The 12288-nt window shown below is 42.4% G+C and overlaps 1 protein-coding gene across 1 annotated transcript in view; it reads left to right on the plus strand.

The window, feature by feature from the left end:
- BPIFC (BPI fold containing family C) overlaps positions 1–12288 on the plus strand; it is a 44413-nt gene that overhangs the window by 23347 nt on the left and 8778 nt on the right. Inside the window, exons 8-12 of the mRNA XM_010853366.1 lie at positions 1546–1637; positions 2662–2838; positions 3963–4016; positions 5634–5804; positions 6436–6503. Of these exons, the coding sequence (XP_010851668.1) occupies positions 1546–1637; positions 2662–2838; positions 3963–4016; positions 5634–5804; positions 6436–6503 (562 nt within the window). The remainder of the gene's footprint in view (positions 1–1545; positions 1638–2661; positions 2839–3962; positions 4017–5633; positions 5805–6435; positions 6504–12288) is intronic.

A 12288-nucleotide genomic window follows, 5' to 3' on the forward strand; every position in this document is an offset into this window, starting at 1 on the left:
GCCCTCATCCCTGGGATTCTCCAGGCAAGAACACTGGAGTGGGTTGCCATTTCCTTCTCCAATGCATGAAAGTGAAAAGTGAAAGTGAAGTCGCTCAGTCGTGTCTGACTCGTAGCGACCCCATGGACTGCAGCCTACCAGGCTCCTCCATCCATGGGATTTTCCAGGCAAGAGTACTGGAGTGGGATACCATTGCCTTCTCCAAAGTAGGGAGCAGCTGCTCCTAAATCTGGATGAAGGACTTTCCAGTCAGAGGAAAACTCAAGCTCAAAGGCCCCTGTGGGAACATGCTGAGTGCCTTGGAGGAACTGTTAGGAGACCATACTGGAAACAGAAGGAACGAGGGGGAAGTATCAGGAAACAAGGTCAAAGAGGGGAAAGCAGATGGTTAGAGCTTCAGAGTTCTATAGGTCATCACGAAGGCTGGCTCTTTGTCTGAGATGAGAAGTTGTTGGAGAGTCCTGGTCGCACCTTGCATGTCCTGACTTATATTTTAAGGAGATCACTCTGGCTTCTATTAATTATAGGACAGGGTCAAAGGTGGAGGCAGGGAGACCACTTAAGAGATTGCCACAGTGACCCATATGAGCAAGGAAGGGAGGGGCCTGGATGAAGTGAGGAAGATGGTGAGAGGCGTTCAGGTTCCAGATGTACCTGGAGGGTAGAGACAGTGGTACTTGCTGACACATTGAATGTGGATCATGAAAAGAATCAGGGATGGATGACCCCAGGGTTTATGTTGAGCATCTGAAAAACTGGAAGAAATGGATTTATTGATACCAAGGTGGGGAAGACTATAAGACTCAGTTTGTAGCTGGACCATCCAGAGCTCAGCTATAGATCTGCTCTTATTACATTGTGTTAATTTCCTGTTCCACCTTGAGTTCCTTGAGGGGAGGAACTTTGACTCTTCTCTGTGTCCCTAACACCAAGCACAGTGCCTAACTCATAGTAGTTTAATAAACAAGGGATGAAAGGAGATGGTGTCTGGACAGACGGATTGATGAGTGGATGCAGATAGATGAATAAAAAATAATAGATTGGTGAGGTAGGGAAAGAGTAAGAAGATGTAGAAAAGATGAGGAAAGAACCAGTGGAAGAGTCCCACGTCCTAGCTTGCTGTGGGCAAATTTCTTCACTTTTGGGAGCATGTATAACAGGATATGGACAAAAATTTGGTGTACCAATGGACATGAATTTGAGCAAACTCCAGGAGATGGTGAAGGACAGGGAAGCCTGGGGTGCTGTAATCCATGGGTTCACAAAAAGTCAAGACACAGCTTAGTGACTAAACAACAACAGCCAAAATTTTATTGATGTTTCTCTCAGGGCAATGTGACAAATGAAAGTTTTTATTTTCTTCTTTTGATTTATCTACTTTTCCTGAGTTTTGAAAAGTGAGCAAGTGTTACGTAAGAAATGGGGTAATAGTTAATTTTTATTTTAAATAACAGAGGATTCAGAATTATATTGTTCTGGATAAACATTAATCGTGTTATACTATACCTGTATGAATGTAAATTTTCTTTTTTCTTTGTTTTTTAGTTTTAAGAAAGATTGACAACTATACTCTGCTGGATTATTCCCTAATCAGTTCCCCAGAAATTACTGAGAATTACTTTGACCTCAATTTGAAGGTAATTTTGTCATCATCAGAGTTCTGATTTTGGCCATTAACAGCCAATATTCAAGGAACAAACATTATGTGCAGAAGGAAATATAACTACGTTCTCTTCCAATAATTTAATTTTCTTTCAAGGAATTCTCTCATGTTTATGTTCCTTTAAAAGACTCTTGAACACTTTCTTGATTGGTAAATGATTGTTTGGATTACATAACATATGTCTGCCTTCTTCAAGAAAAGTATCATGTTGTCTTTACCTCTGGGAGTAAGGTTTGAGGCTAAGAGGCAGCAAGTAAGATAGTCTGCATTTATTAGAACTCAACAGATCCATATATTATAAATATTGATACTTCTATTTATTCCTAACTCTCAGGTTAGTGAATTTAACTGAGGGCTGCTGATCTTGGTCAGGGCCATTAGCACATGATAATGGTGTGTGCTGATTCTAGAAAAGTGATTAACTGTGGTTACATTATTTTGCTCCAAAGTTAATATCATTGTTTTTTTTAAATGCATACAGACTTATGTTTCAAGGACTCAGAGTCATTCAAATCAGTTAAATGTTACACTAGACACCATTTTGTAATAACAACCTATAGCTAATGAGGTCAGCATTTAAAATGTCACAAAAATGCTTTAAGCCACGTAGCGTCCTGGGTCCTTTTGTGTCTATGATGCCCCAGATGCTCAGAAATCATTGGTTTTGTAGATCAGAGGTTTGACATCTTTAATTTTCTACATGGCACTTTGGGAACTATCCAGAGCTGTCCCCTCCAGATACAGGCACTTGCCTTCCTTTCTCTGAGAAGAGGACCAACAAGGACGCTCTCACCAGATTACACCCCAGGGTGGATCTGCTCAAGAAGTCATCAAAGCATTGAACCATAGTCCGTAGTCAAGCAGTCAGAGGACTCACAGTTTTCTCATCCCTACTGAGTTTCTGCAATTTTCCATATTCTGACTTGAGTGGGTCCACGTCCTTTTAACCCTACACAGCTGTCTTCCCCTAATACACTGGTCTTTCTATTTCCCCACAGGGCGTTTTCTACCCGTTGAAAAGTCTCCGATATCCCCCCTTCCCATCAGTTCCTTTTGTGCTCCCGGAACACAGTGACTCTATGCTCTACATTGGAATCTCCGAGTATTTCTTTAAATCTGCATCCTATGCTTATTTTACAGCTGGGGCTTTCAGCTTCACTCTCACCACAAAAGAGGTGAGGAATGTTGATGGATGATATTTTAAGTATCCCATTACGGGGGTTGTTAGGTTCTTATTCCTGGGCCTTTGTAGACACTATCACTTCTAGCAGGACAATGAATAAAGGGATTGCAGAATGAATGTTGATATGAATTGGAGAGTTGCTGGGTTTCCAGTTCTGCCAATTTCAGCTTTTTATGTTCTTCTAGACTGATCTTAAATAATACTAAGAACCCCCTTCACTACTTATTACCTGTGATGAATACCTGTGAAATTTTGGCAATTTCAATGTACCTAACATCTCTATGCCAGATTTTCATCATTTGGAAAATAGGAATAATAATAAATCCATACACATGGGGTTGTTTTGGGCATTAAAGAGGTTTAAATATATGTAAAGTATTCAGGCCAGTACCTAACACAGAATACATGCTCCATACATGTTTATTATTATTGTTTGTGTTATGCCAACATAAAGATTTCTCCTATTGGTAATTACAATTGACATCTACAATGATCAGTAAATAGCACAGATATTCATTGACCTCTTTGTCATGCCCCTCCCTTTTATAATGAGAACACTCTCTCCAGCCAGTCAGCTAACAACTTTCATTGAGTATCCCTTATGACTCTTTCCATTCTCTAGGTCCCAATTATACATGTAGTTATAAATCTTATGTTCAAAATGCTGGTGGCAACACTGGCTCCCAGACACCGCTGAGAATGAGATATTTCTAGTATCAGACCTGAAAACCATTCATCTGTGAAGATAAATTGCTTATGCATTGTTTATCTCAGTAATCTCTGAAAATGAGGACAATAAAACAAGACTTCTTGTTAACCACTGTAAAACATTTACATATGGGTCATACCTATATGATGTACACTGTGTTCTCAAGGTTAAAAGGTACTTCTCAAAGCAATGTAGCTTCCTGTGTGACCTAAGGGCAAGTGACTTTACTTCTGTGGGCCTCTGAGTTCCTGTGTTTGGGCTATGAATCGATAGATCACCTTCAAACCCTAGGCATTTCTGGTGCAACAGCTTCACGATTCATAAAAATTATAAAGAATGCTGCATTTTCCCTGAAAATACAACCCAGGTGTAAACCTTCCAGTGACATGATGTTCTTGATTTTCCAGATTTCCAACCATTTGCTTCACAACTCTCAAGCCCATGGCAACATGCTCTCCCGGGTGAGTGCTCAGGGTTTGACTCCTTAATGGTGTATTTGCTTTCATTGCAGTTATTTCTGGAAGACTTTGTATTCCTTTTTGGTTCAAGCTTGCATCTATATTTCCCTTCTTAAGAGGTTTTTTTTTCTTTTTTATTTATTTATTTACTTTACAATATTGTATTGGTTTCACCATGCATCAACATGCATCCACCACGGGTGTATACATGTTCCCCATCCTGAACGCCCCTCCCACCTCCCTCCCCATACCATCCCTCTGGGTCATCCCAGTGCACCAGCCCCAAGCTTCCTGTATCCTGCATCGAACCTGGACTGGCGATTCATTTCTTATATGATATTATACATGTTTTAATGCTATTCTCCCAAATCATCCCCCCTCCCTCCGCACAGAGTCCAAAAGACTGTTCTATACATCTGTGTCTTTTTTGCTGTCTTGCATACAGGGTTGTCGTTACCATCTTTCTAAATTCCATATATATGCGTTAGTATACTGTTTTGGTGTTTTTCTTTCTGGCTTACTTCACTCTGGTGGTCCAGTGGCTAAGACTCCATGCTCCCAATGTAGGGGGCCTGGGTAAAGTACTTATTTATTTATAGTGCCACATGCGGGATCTTCAGCTATGGCATGTGAGATCTATATCGTTCCCTGACCTAGGACTGAACCCAGGCCCCCTACATTGGGAGCATGGAGTCTTAGCCACTGGACCACCAGGGAAGTCCCAAGAGTTTTGTCTTTTAATCAAATATCTACAAATACTAACTGAACAATACAAGTTTCTAGTGAAGACATTGTACATTCACAGAATAAATCCTCTCTTCCTTCTATAAGTTCCACCACTCTTGAAATAATTACTTTAAATGGGAAAGGAAGGAACAGGGCTTACATTTGTGACCTTAGTAGTAGTAGTGTTAGCCGCTCAGTTGTGTCCAACTCTTTGCGACCCCATGGGCTCTAGCTTGCCAGGCTCCTCTGTCCATGGAATTCTCCAGGCAACAATACTGGAGTGGGCTGCCATTCCCTTCTCCAGGGGATCTTCACGACCCAGGGATTGAATCTGGGTCTCTCGCATTCCAGGTAGATTCTCTACCATCGAAGCAACCAGGAACCCATTTGAAACCCTAGTCAAGCAACTACTAAGATCATGGTGGCATGGCACCTGAGTACTGGGCACAGTGTACTGAAAGGGTCAGGTTTGCCCTGGAGGCCCCAGAGGTGCTCGTGTAGCTTCCTGGGTTTAGAGCAAGGATTGTAAGTCAGATAGACCTAGACTTGAACCCTAGTTCTACAACTTACCTGCCTGAAACCTTGAGAAAATTAATCTCTCTAAGGCTCATTCTCTTTAGTTGTGAAATGGGAATCCTGATAGAACCTGCCTCACAAGGATTTTGTGGACATTGAATGAAATAATACTGAAAGTTCTAACATGTGCCTGACACACAGCATGTGTTCAGTAAATGCCAGCTGTTCTTAATCCTATGTTGTTATTGGTATTATTATTAAAGAGCTTTTTTCTAACTGTGATGATGTAAGGTTAATCACCACAGGCCACCCCAGATTTGTGATATCTCCTCCTCATCTCATGACTCCCGATCTCTCTCTTTCCCTGAATGTGGGCAGATTGCAGAACTCTACATCTTGTCCAAGCCCTTCATGGTACAGGTCATGGCAACAGAGCCTCCTGTGATCAGTTTACTACCAGGTAACTTCACCCTGGACATCCCCGCCTCCATCATGATACTCACCCAGCCCAAGAACTCAACTGCGGAAACCATCGTTTCCATGGACTTTGTAAGTCTGTGGGGACAGGAGGGCAGCCTATGGATACCAATCCTGTCTGTGCAATAGACCACTGACCTGCAGGCTCTACCAAATGTTTGGAGGGATGGGATGAGCTCCATCAATCAGGGGAGGGGGCAAGGTTGAGACTGAGGTAGAGGAAGGTATGGAGGCCAGTTCTCATTCAATGGCTCCCAACCCTTCCCCACATGCTGTGTGCCCTTTCCTCTGCTTCATTTACATTAATAACCAATTTTTTAAATAAGTCCATCAAGGTGGAGTTCAAGTTTATTTGAGTAGATGAAGGCCAAATGCAATCTGAGAGAAAACGACTGAACAATGAACCTAAGTGAGATGCTACACACACACACACACATACACACACACACACAAACATACACACATACTTACACATACATGGAAAATAGAGATTAGAAGAAAATGAAAAATAATTTAAAGGAGATCTGCAAACAGAAAGTCTTTATAGTCTCCCTACCTGCAAGACAGTATTTTCAAGAGCTCTTTCTTTTCAATATTTTTTAAGATGAAAGTAAAGTTTATGTTTCTGCTATGGTTAGTTATATTTGTGGCCAAAATAGACAAATTCACTCATCTTACTAATGAATGCCTTTGTTCTCTGCAGGTTGCTAGTACCAATGTTGCCCTGGCTATTTTGGGACAAAGACTGATCTGCTCTTTATCTCTGAACAGGTAAGCTCAGTTGATATGACTATTGGATGGTAGTAACAAGTGAATCAACAGGCCAAGAGACAAGTGAACATTCACAACACAGGTGAAGTTATCATCCAATAGACATGAATCATCAAGCATTTCTCCTGTAACAGTCCAGATAATTTCAAAGTATGGATCTAACTGAAAATTGCATTATGAATTTTTTTATCTTCCCAGTAAACAATATTCAGATAAACCTGGCAACAAAATTAGCATAAGTTTAATTCTACAATGTAAATTCTCATTCTAATGGTACAGCAATAAAAAATGAATTTCCTTTTCAACAAATTTAAAATAGATGCTATTGAAGAAAGAGAATAAAACTTTGAGGTCAAGGAATGAAGTTTCAAAACCCTGCTCCCTGGTTCCAGAACCATGATCAAGTCTTTTAACCTCTTTGAACCTCAGCTGTCTTATCTGTAAAATAATGAAGTCATAAAGAATCACCTCTGAGTTACCTTCAGTCCCTAACATTCAGAGCCCATTACTAGAGTTTAACTAGAATAGAGTTTAACTAGACCATGCCCCATGGCCTGGCTGGCTCTCAAACACAAGCCATGCAGTGTGAAAGAGCTGGAGCAGGTCATGTACACAGATCACTGAACACTAATTGCCACTGGGAAGGATCATCTTCAAAGCTCGTTCTCTTCAGCCCTTATAAAGCCCATAGTGAAAGTCATGAATCAGACAAACTAGGAGTGAGGATATACAGAATAATCAGATGGCACAGATTAAATCCATGAAAGGAGGAAGAGGAAGCAATAAAATAGACAAATCAGAATCTGAAAAGACTGGGAAACCAACAGAGGAGAAAAGTCAATCACTGTAAGTCAACTTGATGGCTAGGAAGACTATTGTAGGAACATGGAAAATATGTTCAGTAAAATAATACAAAATGAAATAAGCAGAATATAGAACTGCATAAACACAACAATCAACCATGTAAAATAGCTTTCCATCTGGATTAGAAAGTGAATTACAAATGGAGCATTTTGTTAGGATATGAGATTATGAGTCAGCTGTTTTCTTAAAAATTTTTTTATAACTATGTTGCTTTTCCAATAAAAGGAATGATAAAAGCAAAAAGTAGTGTGGTTTCCCAGAGATAAAAGATTTCACGAAGGCTTTCTCCTCAACTTTACCCAGGTTTTCAAAGAAGGACTTATTTCTCCATTAAATTCAATAGGCATGGTGCCCAGAGCCTATGAAACTTCAGGGACTCATGAAAATGTTTTAATATATTTTAAAATAAGAAATTTAAAATGAATTCAATCCAGACTAGACTATACATGACTTCATAACACCTCAGTCTTCGGAGATCAGTTTTAATGTTTGTTTTTTTTGTTTGTTTGTTTGGTTTTTTTAATGGAGGAAGAATTCCCAAAGGCTTCAGGCCACCAGATGTCATGATGTAGCCTTGTTTAGAAGATCAAGGCTGATGAATTTCTTAACCTTGATGGGTGATCTTTGAGATGGCAGTTTTAATGGTTGAAAGGGTAGAAGCCAGAGAGCAGAAAGAGAGAGGGGAAAGGGATGGAAGGTGAGGAGCTGGCAGTATCTGAGCTAGGCCATGAGAAAGGACAATTTGGAAGTTGGTTTGCCTGAGTCACAGTACTGTGAGTACAGGTGAGACCTCCATCTGATGGCTGAGAGGAAAGGGGAGCTGGAAGTCTGGAGTGATGGGAGATCCCTGGGGCAAGGCTGCCAACTGAGGCAGCAAGCACTGGGAAGGTAGAAATAATATTTACCCTTAAGCCAGGGTCTGGTTTCCTGGCAGGATGAGAAGGAAGGATTTAACAAGAACAGGACTTCAGGCTGTGGCAAGCAGGTAACAAAGACCTTGAGTTTCAGAGAGACCAAGGTGCTTTCCTGCTGACCCTCAACTCCAACATTCCTACCAGTAAGAAACTGCAGGTACAGTGGGCATTATGTTTCTTTACAGAAAAGTGAAAGTGTTTGTCGCTCAGCCATGTCCAACTCTTTGCCACCCCATGGACTGTAGCCCACCAGGCAACTCTGTCTATGGAATTCTCCAGGTAAGAATACTGGAGTGTTCAGCCATTCCCTTCTCCAGGGGATCTTCCTGACCCAGGGATGGAACCTTGGTCTTCTTGCATGCAGATTCTTTATCATCTGAGCCACCAGGAATAATTAGGAAAACTGATGGTAACCTGGTAAATTCACATCATCCAAAGAAATGTTTGAATTCATTCTCCAGCTTCCTGAGATCCACAAATCGGCTTTGACCCTGCAAACACAAATCTGAAAGTAGGACTCTTGCCTTCCCAAAGTCTCCTCAGACTCCCCTGTGACCTCCTTTAGATTCAGGTCACTGGGCAGGCTTCCAGTACCCTGAGGCCTTGGTGGGCTCTGAACAGGACTACCTACATAATTTGTGAGGCTTGGTGCAAAATGAAAGCGCAGAGCCCCCTGTTCAAAAATCATGAAGAACTGCAAGATGGAGACAGCAGGGCATTAAACTGAGCACAGAGTCCTTCTGAGCACTGCACAGGTCACATGCACTGAGCCTGAGGGTGGCTACTGCCACAGTACAACAGCAAACCTCAGGCAGTGAGCAGACTGGGGGCAAGGCTGATGGGCCTGGCATCACTCAGCTCCAAGGAACAGAGGCTGTGCTGACAGAATGCTTTAATCTTTGGCAACAAGAATGGTAACCCTGTCTCCCACACGCCCACGCCTCTGCTCCTGGGCTCTGGGAGAGAGGCTTTTCAGGGGGAGCTGGTTTGCCGTTAGGTGACATCATAGAGGGGCTTCCCAGGTGGCACTAGTAGTAAAGAACCTGCCTGCCCCAATGCAGGAGATATGAGATGTGGGTTTGAGCCCTGGGTGGGGAAGATCCCCTGGAGGAGGGCATGGCAACCCACTCCAGTATTTTTGCCTGGAGAATCCCATGGACAGAGGAGTCTGGTGGGCTACAGTCCATAGGGTTGCAAAAAGTCAGACACAACTGAAGCCACTTAGCATTCAGGCACACACACACAACGTCATAGAGACACAGCAGGAAGAGGTGTAAAGAAGACGGGGATCAGTGAAACATCCCTGAGAAGAACCAGGGAATCAGGGTCTCTGAATACATCCCCCCAGAACACCATAGCCTTCCTAACCATCCTCTGCCTGAGGGTGGCTCTCTGGAGCTGCTCAGGGCTGGCTCCCTAGATATAAGATATAGAAATCAGAGGCTAATCCAAGGTGGAGAGTTTAGAGAGGAGGTGAAATCACAGGTTCAGAATAGCTGGTTCAGGTCCCAGCCCAGATATCATTAGCTGTGGGATCTCAAGCAAGTTTCCTAATGTCTCTGGGCCTACATTTTGTCCTCTATTAAATTATATAGTAAAACCTACTTTAAGGACTTGTAAGAACACTGGAGTGGGTTGCCATTTCCTTCTCCAATGCATGGAAGTGAAAAGTGAAAGTGAAGTCACTCAGTTGTGTCCAGCTCTTCGAGACCCCATGGACTGCAGCCTACCAGGCTCCTCCGTCCATGGGATTTTCCAGGCAAGAGTACTGGAGTGGGGTGCCATTGCCTTCTCCAAAGTGCATGTTAAGTGTCTTAAAAAAAAAAAAAAAGATGGCAATTTAAAACTTGGATGCTGGCTTCAGTCAGGGGAAGCCAATTATTTTTGAATTCAAGAGTATGTCAAGAGTTTCATTCAGAAAATACTTCATTCCTCTGCCTCCTGCCCAGTGATGGGTACTAGACAAATAGCCTTTTGCTCTATTATTTATAGCTACTCTTCATTATTGAGCCTTTACTATCTGCTGGTCCTGTGCCAAGCACTACATGTATATTATTTAAACCTCACAGCCTGTATCTCCAGAACCCAGTACCATGTCGGCAGATTGAATGATTAATCCTAGAGGAAGCTTATTATCCCCATTTTATGGTTTATATGGGTCAATTAACTAAGTGTTGACCAATATAAATGGACTGCCAGATATTTCTCCAGCAAAGATGGTTTAATTTGGGACAAGCAGAGAACTGCATTTTGGGGTCTATAACCATGGGGAGACTTGTACAAGCCCCCACATGGCAAAGGAAGGAGAACCCTTTTACAGAGGGGACAAGGAAGTCAAGAGGGCTGTAATAAAAAGTCCGTGACTTTTCTTTAACTGAGCCCTTGCTAGAAAAGAAGAGGAGGCTTCCTTCTTCCTATTGGGCTCTGCTGTTGTCCCAGGGTGTAAGAGCTCCCCCTTCTGGTTTCCTGACTCTATTTAATCAAGCCTTCTGTTTACTAATAGTTTTTTACATGAGTCACAGAGCTATTGAATGGCAGAGCCAGAACTTGAATCTAAGTGAGTCTTCAAAGCCATGCTTGTTTGTTTCCTTGCTACATTATACTGTATTTGATGTGATGAATAGCTAAGACTTAGAAAATGACACTTAGACCTTCAACTTATAAAATAAATATCCTTGCCTGGAGGAGGAAACCAAGAGCATGGAGTCAGGTTAAACTGAAATAGGCAGCATGTCCTTTCTCAGTTTTAAATACTGATAGAAAAAAGAGAAGACACTGGCATTCTGTGTCCTAAAACGGTAAAAGCACACAGCCCTTTTCTCACTGCATTAAATGAAACTCGGCCAGGGAAAGCTAAAGAAAGCCAAAGCTGGGAGTATTAGTAACAAAGTTGACTTCTTTGGTATGTCCAATTAGAAGCACAGGCTCTGGAGTCACGCGTGTCTCATTGTGAATTCGACCTCAGTCATTTGCTGACTTGTGACCTTGTACAAGTCCACTGATCCCTCTAAGAATCAGTTTCTTCCTCAGCATAACAGAGCCCCTGTTTAGAGTGTTGTATTGGAAGAGATGAGAATGTAGGAAAAGCACAGCTCCCAGCACATAATCAGTGCTCAAGAAACTTTGTTGCAGCTAGTAGTAGGGCTTTATTCTTTCCCATTCTGGGATCAAAGTTGGGCCAAATAAGACAGGAGAAATTGGTCCCAAGAGACATGACAAGTCAGGAGCGTCTTAAAAGCTGTGGAGTTGGCCTTCGGGTTACAGCTCTTTCTACAGTTGAGTCTTTTTTTTCAAACACAGTTCTACTTGGAGGTAACTACGATCCAGATTGGTCTTGTAGTAGGTGTTTTTGAGACTAATTCAGAGACTAAATTAAACAACACTTCCCCTTTTATGGCCTTCATACAGATTACTTAATTCTAACCCTTTTTCTTAATCACGTGTAAAACTCAAGGCAATCCAGTGCACATGACTGCTCAACCAATTAGAGTGTGGAACATTTTTTTGACATTCCCATAATCAAGAATTTGGATGCTCCCAAACTGCACCCCACCCCACTACCATACACACAGGTGCATATGCGCGTGCACACGCGCGCGCGCGCACACACACACACACACAGTTGCCCTACTACCTCTCCCACGCAGCACTGTCAGAGAATGCAAATACAGCTGCCTACAGCAGATAGTATCACACCCAACTCTACTTCTCACAGTTGGGCAGATAAACTTTTCCCAGCGTGAGCCATCTGGTGAGAAACAGAAAGGAAAACAGGTCTGGGAAGAATGGATTCAGTTTCTGTTGGAACGGTGCTCGGACAGGCCAGCAGAGCTCAGGCTTGGCAACCGGGCTGATTTCCATCTCCACCCTCCCATTGAGCTATGGTTGAGACCAGCGGAAAGGAAGGCCACAGTGGGGGCCCCTATTGGAGAAGCAACCCCCAATGACTTCTTCCCTTTCTCCCAGACTCATTGGTGGGAGGGCGGATTTCTAAACTGCAGAAGGCA

This window comes from Bison bison, unplaced genomic scaffold, assembly GCF_000754665.1.
Source record: "Bison bison bison isolate TAMUID 2011002044 unplaced genomic scaffold, Bison_UMD1.0 scf7180017864327, whole genome shotgun sequence".
Lineage (NCBI taxonomy): Eukaryota > Metazoa > Chordata > Mammalia > Artiodactyla > Bovidae > Bison > Bison bison.